At 52.5% G+C, this 11,499-nt stretch overlaps 3 protein-coding genes across 3 annotated transcripts; 1 reads left to right on the top strand and 2 right to left on the bottom strand.

Annotated features, from left to right (window-relative positions):
- Window positions 1–688: 688 nt before the first annotated feature.
- Window positions 689–2,051, bottom strand: BDZ83DRAFT_757422 (uncharacterized protein; the record flags this gene model as incomplete). Its single annotated transcript, XM_060514895.1, has 4 exons — window positions 689–821; window positions 877–1,117; window positions 1,183–1,820; window positions 1,993–2,051. The coding sequence occupies 4 exons, from the start codon at window positions 2,049–2,051 to the stop codon at window positions 689–691; spliced, it is 1,071 nt and encodes a 356-aa protein (XP_060358950.1).
- Window positions 2,052–4,045: 1,994 nt separating this feature from the next.
- On the top strand, window positions 4,046–5,951 carry BDZ83DRAFT_123178 (uncharacterized protein). Its single transcript, XM_060501167.1, has one exon. It carries the CDS (start codon window positions 4,242–4,244, stop codon window positions 5,787–5,789), a length of 1,548 nt encoding a protein of 515 aa, XP_060358949.1. The 5' UTR covers window positions 4,046–4,241; the 3' UTR covers window positions 5,790–5,951.
- Window positions 5,952–6,826: 875 nt separating this feature from the next.
- On the bottom strand, window positions 6,827–8,898 carry BDZ83DRAFT_757419 (amino acid permease; the record flags this gene model as incomplete). Its single annotated transcript, XM_060514894.1, has 6 exons — window positions 6,827–7,087; window positions 7,156–7,970; window positions 8,021–8,213; window positions 8,287–8,463; window positions 8,517–8,572; window positions 8,631–8,898. The coding sequence occupies 6 exons, from the start codon at window positions 8,896–8,898 to the stop codon at window positions 6,827–6,829; spliced, it is 1,770 nt and encodes a 589-aa protein (XP_060358948.1).
- Window positions 8,899–11,499: the final 2,601 nt, after the last annotated feature.

The raw sequence follows: 11,499 nt of genomic DNA, 5'->3' as shown, positions 1-11,499 counted from the left end.
GCCCCTTCTTGTCGGGATGCCTAAGGTAACCGACCGATCACCTGACTCTTCTCGTATACCTTAGGTACCTACCTGCCTACCTCACACGGATATCGGGAAGGGTACTTAGATATCTTTTCCCCCCTGCATGTCATCAATACAAGTGAATCGTGACACTTGGCCGAGGGGCTAAGGGGGCGCCAGTGGAACCCATTCTTCTAAAGCCAAGCCGATCAATCACTTAACCTTTTGTTCGATCCCCTATCATGGAGTCTTCTTTTTTCGTCACTTCTTGTTTTTCTTTTTATACATTCACCACCCACGGCTCCAACTCTGTCAGGCAATATCCTAATGATGCAAATTCTTTCCACGAGGCCTTTCCTCGCCTTCCCAAGTCTCACGAAGGCCTAATTGGGCCACATCCACGAGTCAAGTCGCATGTCATGTATTGAAACGCAATGCCTCGTCCTCAGAGAACGAAAGTAAAAATGCAGGATGACAGATATCTCGTACGGTTTATTAACCATCCGGGGTAAAGGAATCACCAAGACTGTGCAAGACGCGCAACCCTATTCCATAAAACACGACAACACCAAAGCTTTCCGTAGAGACTGAGCCAAACTCTCTCAAAGTTCTTTGCTACTATTGTGAGAACCTCCAAGTCATGCTAGTCACGATTTCATTAAGTAGTCCCAAGCAACCCAAGCTATCACTGGGAGCCGGCCTCCCGCCGCTCAATCCCAAGCAGAGCATTAGCAGCATCATCTTGATGATGCCAGCGCAGGAATCCTTGCAAATGGCCCTCCTCCCATTCCTCCTCCTCGCCTTGGGTCTTCAGATCTCTGTTAATGGCAGGGCAGAGCTACCTCCCAAATGTGATTGACATGGGATATCCACTTCTTATCCGCTTGAGCGCGAGCATCTCTCTCATGACGGTAGTTGTACTCATACTCAAGGAGCTTGGTCTCGAGTTCCTTGTTCTTTGTTTTCAGGATCTTGACCTGTTCCTCGGGAGACATAGCCGCGAGCTCTTCCTCTTCCTTATTCTGGCGCGCCTTCTTGACGGATACCGCATTCTCTTCGGCATCGGAGTCGTCATCGCGGGAACGCTTGAGGCCGCGGTGCTGCTTCACATTCTCTGTTTGGAACCCTATCAATCACCAAAGTGCAAAGATTTTCGTTCCTTCTCATGTGATAACTTACTCTTGACCTCTGCATCCTGCTGTCGGTACTGCAAAACGGCATAGACCTTCTCGCGAAAGTTGTCAATCGCCTTCAAGAACGGGAAAAAGGAGTAGGCAGTCTCGGTGACACCATTGTTCTTATCGAGATGACGCTCGCGCGCCTCAATGATTTTGCGGACGATCTGTGTGATCTTTGGGAGGGAAAAGGAAAATCTCCACGACTGCTCAACCATGCGAAGGTTCCCAAAGGTCTGCTCACAGACCTCGTGCAAGGTGCAAATCTCGGAGTTTCCCTCAAAGGTTCGGACGCCGACATCCATCACCTCCTTGATACGAGCAGCAGCACTTATTTGTCCGCCTTGCGAGGGCTCGAAACGTTTCTCCTGAAAGGGGAAGATGATTTTGGCCATGAGGCCGGAGTAGCGGTAGGCGAGGATCGGGAGGTGGAAGTCAACGCCAAAGTCCAGACCGGGCAGACCCTTCAAGTTGGAGTGGGCGGTGTAGTTCTGTATGGGGAGAACCTTGTTCAGCGAGGATATGTTTATCACGCTTTTTCTGTTGTCGACTAGGTTCTGCGCGCCGGTGGCAGCACCAGGTTTCTGCTTCTCCTCGTCCTCATCCTCGCTTCCAACTGGACTCTTTGGAGTGTCACGCTCACTGCAGGATTGTGATTTAATAATACAGATAAGATAGTATCATGAAGGAAGTTCGATTTTCCAGTGGGAAACATCATGGAATAATCAAGTACTGGGTTCGGGCAAAGCGTTGAGAAACTGTCAAGAACTCAACGGATGGGAACTGAGCATTATCGTAAGAAGAAGATACTTACTCCACAAAGGTCGGTGCAGGCGGTAGAGGGCGTAAGGGAAGTGTCAGTCGCAGCGCCATCTTGTTGGTTTTTTGATGAAACTTGTTTGCACGAATGAAAGTATATGTATGTCGCGGTAGACGCGATGTCGGGGTGCTTGTAGGAAAAGACGATTCGCAGTGTTGCCTTGCCTGAATGAAAAGAGTTTAGGGGAAAAGTGTTTTCACTCCCTGTCAAGTGAAAACTTCTTTTCCTACGGAATACTGCTCTTAGCCATGAGGGTATTCGGAAATCCACAGAGGGTCTGAAGGTCACATGGCTGGGCCTGGAGGGATTTGAAGGTGAAGCCAGACAAGGTGAAGTTTGGTAGCTGAATACCGTTCAAGTGAGTAACTACTTTTCAACTGTAGCGTCTGTCCTCTATCTACAATCACTTTACTTACTAGACCATCAGAAGACGGGGAAGAATGGCTAGCTTAGGAGCATTGGGAGGGACTATCGAGATAGACTCGAGACTTCTCAAGCCAGACTCAGGTGACGCCTTATGTTTGCTGAAATTCTCATGGATGTCCTTGCCGTTTCTTTGCTTGGTGATCTTTGTGTGCCTTTGCGTCGTTGGACGTCCTTGAGCCATAGAGTCTCCGTGTTGTGCTTTTCCTTTCAATCCCGGGCTTTGGTACGTTGAATGGGAAAACGAGGCTCACTTACGCAGGTGACCTTTGTATAGTATCATGCCAAGGGGTATTGCATTCTGAGACGACTTCCCTTCCACTGACGGACTTAGCGCGCCTCCCAATCATTGTCTAACAATTCGCCGACTTTCTAGCCTGATATAATTACATCCGGTCAGGGCCCATGAAATCGCCTTTGCCAAGCATTGCATCAGCGACAGAGTTCATTCCATTAGCCCGAAAATACTCCTGCAAAACCTGGGATTCACTCCACTCCGCCTTTCCCTGATCTCTCTGTTGACGATTGAGATCAGGGAGAGCAGCATCTCAAAGATGACGCAGGGAATAGTTCGTCTCCATGTTGGTCCGATTCCTGAAATTCGTCATCTCGTGAATGAGGTTATCTTGCCACTTGATCTTCTCCTCTTGACCCTTCAGCTTCTCATCCTTGGCCTCAAGCTCCTTTTCATGACCCAGTGACTTCCCTTTCAAAAACGAATCTGGTCTTCTGGGGTCTTCTTCTCAATATCTTCGTAAATATCCGCGATCCGGGTCTTCTTCATCGTGTGCTGGATTGCTTCCGTCTCATCATCCTCAAAGTGACGCTTCTTCTTCAACAGATCGCGTTCTATCCGAGATATTAGATGTGGGTGTTTTTTCGTTAATGGTGTGAAACTCACTGTTCTTTCGGACGCTAGGTTCCACGGTGGCAATGAAGGTATCGATGGTGTGAGGGAATTTATGGAACTCCGAAGGTATGGACGACTTGTCGGCGTTGCCGTTCAGGAAGCGAACACGGGATTCAGTGAACTTGAACATGATACCAGGAATTTTCTTGTGGGAGACTTCGAAATTCCAAGATTGATCGGTATCATGTTAACGGAGATTCTGGAGGGTCGAGATCCAGAGACCTTTCATCTGCGAAGTCCCATGGTTCATTCTTTTTGTCTTTTTCCATTTCCTCATTCGTCAGGTAATTCAATTGTCCATTCATGTAGGTAGCTGCCCTGAAAGCAGACGCAATAAAATGTCAATGATGGGCAGACACTTTCACGTCCAATTACCCGCATTCACAATAGAAGTTCCGCTTCATGATTCCTTTATTGAAGGCCAGAGAAAGAGTCCTCGGGAGAGATGGCCAGTCACGAGGACTGAAGTTGTCGTCGGGTGAACTCTGGAGAATTGTAGCCACTCATGGCCGTCGTTTGCGGGGGCGGGTCATGCTTTCCGCTGTGGCTAAACTCCGGGGCGTTGTGGACCAGTAGCGTGGTTGAGTGGATCAGGGGTCTGCGGGGGGCGTGTCCCGATCGGGCATCACAGCCAGCAACGGGGAGCTGTGTGACATCCCGACCGAAGACGCCCCACGTCCGGTCGAAAGTCTACCGCACTCTCGCGATAGTCCGATGGGTTTGGCCACCGGCTGCTGTCCCGACATCGCGGCTTTAACTCTAGCTGGCATGGGTACGTCAACGTATAAAAGCCACGATGTCCAGGAAGCTGACTGTGCCAGGTTCATAATCTAATTACCCCGCGATTGTCACTCATCAGCTGCTCATATCCGTTGTAAAGAATAAAAATCTGAAAGCCCTTCTGTGGGCCATGGCTACACCCTACCCCGAACTCGTCTGGACTCAGACGTCACCTGGAACATGGCAGCGCAGCATCGACGAGGTCGAGGAGTTCTACGCCTCCATGCCGGTCCTCTACGAGGGCAGCGGCCTCATGTTCTTCGCCATCACCGGCCACATCTCTCTGACCTTCGACACCACGGGTATCAACGATTCTTCCGATGCTGCTAAACGCGTCGACGAGGCCCTCAAGAGTGCCTGGCTGGCCCTGCGTCACGACCATCCTACCATCGCCTCCCAAGTCACTCGGGACCTCACCACGGGCAAATGGACAAAGACGTACCAGCAACTCAAAGACGAAGCGGACCATCAATCCTGGATAAGCAAGACTCTCGTCCCCATCTCTACCGGTCAAACTGGCGTAGAATGGGCCAACTCACAACCACCAGCCCCAAAGATCCCAACCCTCTTCATCCTCAGCCCACCATCCACCACCACCACCAACCTCATCCGCCGCGACCTCGTCCTCCGCTCCCCCCACGACATCATAGACGGCATCGGTACCCTCACCCTCCTAAACAACCTCATAACCCACGCCTCGAAAGCATTCTCCTCGCCCACCACCCCCAACCCCCAAACATTCACCGGCTCCGAGGCCGCAAACCTAAGCCCACCCTACCGCATCGCAGCAAACGTCCCTCCAACCCTCACCTCCGCTCAACCCGCGCGCCTAGCGACAATGGCCGCGCAAAAATTCGAAGCAATGAACCCTCCGCCCGGCACCCAACTCATCGACATGCCCTACCGCCGCGGCAAACTCCTCCCCGGCCGCCACCAACGCGTCGCAATCACCCTCACGGCAGACCAAACAGCCCGCCTCACCGCAGCCTGCAAATCCGCCGGCGCGACCGTAACGCACGCCTTCCACGCCGCCATTGCCCTCGTGGTCCGCGATATCCAGCCACCCTCCACCCGCGGACCCGAGACGAAACGCGTGCGGTACGTGAATTACATCCTCCGCAACGAGCGCGGCAGCTGCCAGCCGCCGTATAACTCCTCTCAACATCCCGCTGCGCTGTACCACTCCGTCCCTGGACAAAGTCTCGTCGTAGACATGGACCTCCCGGACTCGAGCGACGACGCCAAATCACCCTCAAATAAAGATGAATTTTTCCCCGTCGTCCAGATAATGAAGGATTTCTACCACAGCGTTAAAGACGACAAAGAACACTACGCCCTCGCCTCCACCATCTGGGCCGCAGGGAACCCCACGGTCCCAATTTCCTCCACCCCTCTCCCCGTGCCGCCGCCCAAGGAACATCCTTCCGTATCAATCTCCAGCATGGGTCGCGTCGACGGCATCATCGCCCCCAAGACGGGCGCCGTCGAGGCGTACGATCCGTGGGTGACTGGCGAGGAGCTGGGCAACGGGCTGGGTCTGTTCTTGGGTACTTTCAGGGGCGATCTGTGTCTTAGTGCTGCGTTTAATGATGCTTGGCATACGGAGACGGATGTCCTGGAATTCTTGAGACGTTGTGAGGATGTGGTTTTCCGTGGTTTCGGTCTCTCGCTTGAGTAAAGGGGATATCGGCTTGAACCTGCCAGTCGTCATTGGCCAGCTTATATGTTCCATTGCTTTGGGTAATGTCTTGGTCACTGAGCAGAAAATAACCCTTGGCTGTGTGTCTAGCTTTCCACTTCTACGACCGTTAGTACATACATGATCTGAGTCACATAGCACTATAATTCATAAGAGATGGGGAAACTTGTGTCAAGAAATCCAGTCACCAGCCCATCCACAGTTGCCTCCACAGAAGAATTATATATGTCAACCGGCTTTGGGTAATTACAAGTTAAATGGCAGCCTAGGTTGGGTGGTCTCCTTAGTCCTTAGCACTGACAAGACGCCCAGGCATGGCGCCGAGATCGCCCAGCTCAGCGTTCGCCGCATCGTCTGCAGGATACTCGTTGCTACCTCGGATACAGAAGAGCGGATACTCGAAACATTCTAGACGTCTTCTTTTGCATTTGAGCCAAGCCTACGTGCGACGCTGGATACTAGAAATGTTTTTCTAATGTACTATGTATACACCCTCCTAGCTGGATCCTATACGATGCGTATTGCAAAACAATACGAATAAAAATAAAGACCAGCCTGAGAGGCTCCTGGCAACCAGATTGGATGACTGTCTTACAACTTTGTCGCGATCTAGTGTTCATCATAATACTTGAAGTCTTGATCGGGCACGCTGTTAGGAGCATCGTTCACAACAGCAAGATCACGACAAGTCCGCAGCTACATCTGTTGCGGTTGGCGACAGAGTACGCTATTGGTGTTTCCAAGCCCATGGCAATTCAGGCGATGGGTCCTACCCAAGTTACAAGCCGTGGATAACGGGCAAGCAAGACTTTACGAATGAGACAAGAACATTTGACCTTTACGATGATGGAAATTCAAATTAGGAAAGGCGGTAAGCTGTCTGTGTTATCTAAGTGCACAATACTGAAATCAAACTTCGCCTAGCTTGCTCCTTGTATCTTGAGCCGCGAGATGTTGCTCTCCCTGCAGAATAAATAAAACACAGGCGTGTCTTTGAATGTGGCGTTCACAGAGGTCTAGAAGAATCTGTTGTACATGCGCTTCCACGTAGGCCAAGAAGCAACCTCGGCCTTGTAGCGGTTCATTTCCTCCCAGTCGAGCTCGCGGCGTCCAGTATCAACATCCATTTGGTGGGTCCGGAGCCAACCAGTGCGCTTCCAGGCGAATCCAATGATCCAGAAGACAAAAATAACAGGGACAGTGACCATGGCCTCAAAGAATCCAGCGGCATCGTTGAGTTCGTTGCCCTGTCCTGCGGGTGCGATGGCAACAAAGAGCTGCGTTCGAGGTCAGACAGGGTACAAAAAGGAAGCGGCGCGCGATATGCCGAAAGGATGAAGCTTACCTGGGCAATGAGTACAAGGATGCAAAGAATCAAACCGACCCAGGATCCGGCAACACCGAAGGCAGCCTTGAAAGGGATCTCGTCGACAGTGTGTCCGTGGTAGGCCCAAGCCTTGCGAAATCTAATGTGAGCCAGACAGATGGATCCCCATGTGAACAGGGCAGCAAGTGCCGACATAGCAAGGAGCCAGTTGAAGACCGTCTCGCCACTAGCGTCTAAGTTGATGTAGGCAAGGGCGCCGCACACAAGATGAACAGCAACCGATGGTAGGGGGCGGCCAGACTTATCGACATAGGTGAAGATCTTGGGAGCATAGCCCTGTTGCGCAAGAGCCGTCAAAGTGCGAGAGCCGCCATAGACGCAAGAAACTCCCAGGGAGAGGACTGACACCAAGATGATGGAATTCATGAAGTGATCGTAGCCGTTCAAGCCGGCGTACTTGGCGGCCAAGACAAACGGCGATGTACCTTCGGCATAAGGGTTGTCGGCTCCAAGGATATTCTCGTCGTTAGAGCTAATAAGGAGACCGACGAAGAAGAGGCCGAGGATGTAAAATAGAGTGATGCGCCAGAAGACCTGCTTGATGGCACCTGGCAATGACTTCAAGGGGTTGCTAGATTCGGCAGCGGCCAAGCCAACGAGCTCGGTACCCGCAAAAGAGAACGCAGCAGTCACGAATACGGCGCAGAATCCTTTGAAGCCGTTCTTGAATGCGCCAGGGTCGTGCCAGTATCGCGCACCCCAGTACTCGTCATAGCGGCCACCAGCAGGGCCACCGCCACAAACTAGTACTAGAGCCACGATCATGAAGATGACTGCAGAAGGGGTGAGTACGTTGTAAAGGTCACCAGAAGTGTAAGCTTACCGATGGCCGAAAGCTTAAGGAGGGACGACCAGAATTCTTCCTCAGCATATCCCAGAGTTCCGAAAACGTTGATGAAGGTAATTGCAGCCCAGAAAATTGTGATCCAAACAGCGAGACTGATATCTCTGGCCCCTTCCCAGTAGTTGATTGTCAGACCACAAACCGTCAACTCGAGAGGTAGGACGATGGCCCACTGTGATGTATAAGTTAGATACGTCTTGATCCTCGAAAGAGGCTTGTTTAGTCCGAGAATTAAAGCGCCTTACCTGGAAGACGTAGTTCCATCCCATAGCGAAGCCCCAAGAAGGATCGATGAACCGAGTCGAGTATACGTAGAAGCCACCAGACACAGGGTACATAACAGCGAGTTCACCAAGAGCGTAGACGACATTAAACATCATGATACCAATGATGGAGAAATCGAGAAGAATAGAGCCGGGACCCTACATTTGGTCAGCGCGATAATCGAGTATATGCAGGTTGTGGCAGAACGAACTCCGGTAGCCAGAGCACCTCCAGATCCGACGAAAAAGCCAGCACCAATAGAACCCCCTGAACGAACGACAAGGTCAGCAAAAACATCTGCAGAGACGGCATCTTGTTTACATACCAATAGCAATCATGTGCAAGTGGCGTGTCTTCATGGTACGGTCGAGCTCAACGATGCCGTGCCCATAGTCTCGGCGCTTGAAGGACTCAAAGTTGAGTCCATTACGAGTGTAGAAGTCCTCGTCGCGCTTCGCACCTCCATGGCTGAGATGGCCCTCGCTGATGGCGTTTCCAGGCTTACCCGAGACGCCTCCAGTATGACTTTCGGGTTGAACTTGGGTAGTCTCGGGCGTCGAGACACCATCGTGGACGTCCTTTTCGGTCGCCATGTCGGGCAGGTGTCTGCCTTGTTCTTCGGCGCAGTCCTCGAGTAGACAATGATACTGATATGGCTTGGGGCCTTTTGAGAAAATAAAAGGTTGAGGTGGATCGAACAACGGGATCGGAGGCCCAAAGGCACCAAGTGCAAGGGAGGGATCAGGCGGGCCTGAAGTAGTAGATTGTGGTGAAGCACAAGGAGAGAAGAAAGTCGATTGCGGTCGAGAGGCGGGCGCGGTGTGTTAAAAGGAAGACGTGGCCGATCAGGACCACCACCTCAACCTCGTCGTCCATCCTATCAGCGATTCAGCATGCTCGCATCTCATTCGGCATCGCCTTGTCGCGCCGAGAAGCTACTTCTGGACATAGCTATCTGCGGCGAAGGTATGCGGGCGGAATCAGGGCAACGTAGACGCAAATCGAGGGCGCTAATCGACGAGTGACAGTCCTTACAGGAAAAATTGACAATCCAGAGAGAGTAAGGCGGGTGCATGCCAAGGGCCAGAGGAAGGCCAAGTGTTGGGGAAGTGGAGTGAAGCAGACGGGGTGCTAGACGAGAAGAGAAGGTGAAAGTCGAGCTTCCAGGGAAGCTTATGATTGACAAATTGCGGGCTCATCGATTAGAGTCTTGGGTGCTGGCAAGCTGGGCTCGAGAGAGGGAGACTAGATCAACCATGGGATGGTGGTGGGCGTGGGCGTGGGCGTTGGAGGTTGACGTGGAAGAGAAGAGAGGAATACGCGATGATGTCGGGTGAACATGGTGTGTTGGTGCCATGGAAAGGAGACGTGAGGGAACATCATGAGAGGTACCTTTGCGTACCGGAGTCGTAGCTTGCCATTATCAGCGGAGCCCGCCCGGGCAGCTGCATGGAAGGTCGTTCCGCGCCTTCTAGGGGCGGCGGGGGGCGTCAATCTTGGCGGAGAGGCATGGGCCCTCGGAAGTACCTGAGTACGTGCTTAGGTAAGGCAGCTGGCGGACATGGAGGAAGGAGGAACCAGCGGGTGGTGGTGGCCTAGAGGGAGTGGGGGAAGGGAAGGGGCGAAAGGACCCAGACGCACCTGCCACACCTACCTTCTTTTCGCTCACGACTTCCATTGTGAACAATCGAGAATCGCGCATAAGGTATCTCGCGAAGACCAAGAAATTGTTTCTATTAGCTGTGCCGCTCTCATGCCTTGCATTACTCGGTCAAACTCAAGCCTAGGACAAATGCAGCCATCATCTTCCCTCCTGGCATAATTCCCGTCTGACAAGCGCATCTCTCGCCAAGTAACTGCCGGCCGTCCTTGCGCTCAATTGCCGCCCATGACAACAACAGTAACCGTCAATAGCATTTCACCATCAACAACTCTCTTTCTTCCATACTCAGTATCTAGGTACGCGCACACTATGAGAAGACGAGAAACATCAGTGCGATACTAGTAGCCACATCGATAGCTGGACACTCCAGATGCACTGTCATCTCCATTCTCCCACGCTTCTCTGCTCCACGAATTACTCTCATTTGCGGTTGCAGACTTGGGACGCCTGCCGAGCCCTTGGCCGACCCAAGAACATCTCCTCCAGGCCAGTCAGCGTTGAAGATGGCAGCACAGAATCACACACGCGATTACGTATTCGCAAATTGAAATGAACGAACAACTCTTCCGAGCGGGTACACGACCGATACTTCCTCGAGACTCCCACAGTTTTCCCCAAGCAGCGCCGCCTGCCCTCTCGTTTCCCCCGGCCGCCCAGAGACAAACGATGCGCAATCCACAAATATGCGCCATCTCACTCGCCAGCCGAGAAATGCCAACCATCGCCAACAGGTTGGCAATTTTTGGCAGCTTCTATCGACACTTCACGACTGGTACCAAGCACCCGCCAAGTTGTAATATCGGTGTTGGCACCCTCGCCACGGCCAGATAAGCCCCAACTCCATCCTTTGGGACGCCTTCCACTGGCCTTTGCACCTGCCAAAGACACGGACCCAAGAGTCCATTTCGGATTGCACCAAGAGCACCAGACAGCACCAAGATCTAGGTTGGGCCGACCATAACACCACACAAACTCCCAAAATCACTATCGCCGGTGGTTTGTGGGCCTCGTTCGCAGACTTGGGCCAGCAGCTCCTGTCGCCTATCTCTTAGCTTCAATCCGACATATTCCATCGGCCCTCTGGACCCTTCCGACCTTCTCGAATTGAGAGGCTGTGCCGCCTACTTGGTCTTGGTGGGCTGCTGATTGAGCCTTCTCCAGGAGGTGTCGTTGTCTCGGCACGCCAGCCACGTCGTCAGGGTACGAGAGAGGCTGATTCCCCCCGCACCCTGATCACCTGCTAGCACACCCGCAGGCCGTCCCAGGTAGCACCCGGCCTGCTGACTTTTGCCCATCGAACACGCCATGCCACACTGGTAACACCACCTCATTCACCTCATTCACCTCCCTTTTCCGTACTGGGCAGCCAGCATCGACCCGTCGCCCGAGGGGCGCCACGCATGCCTAAATTTCCCAATCAACTGAAACGAAACTTCGGCCGATACTTTCCGTGTTTGCAAGGGGATTCCTACAAGTCGAACGGGGTTGCCACCACTCACGGGCTGCGATACCGCAGCAACATCTCTCGAGG

This window comes from Colletotrichum acutatum (assembly GCF_030867785.1).
Source record: "Colletotrichum acutatum strain CBS 112980 chromosome Unknown BDZ83scaffold_165, whole genome shotgun sequence".
Lineage (NCBI taxonomy): Eukaryota > Fungi > Ascomycota > Sordariomycetes > Glomerellales > Glomerellaceae > Colletotrichum > Colletotrichum acutatum.
The sequence above is the reverse complement of the archived record's forward strand: the minus strand, read 5'-3'. Positions and strand labels throughout refer to the sequence as shown.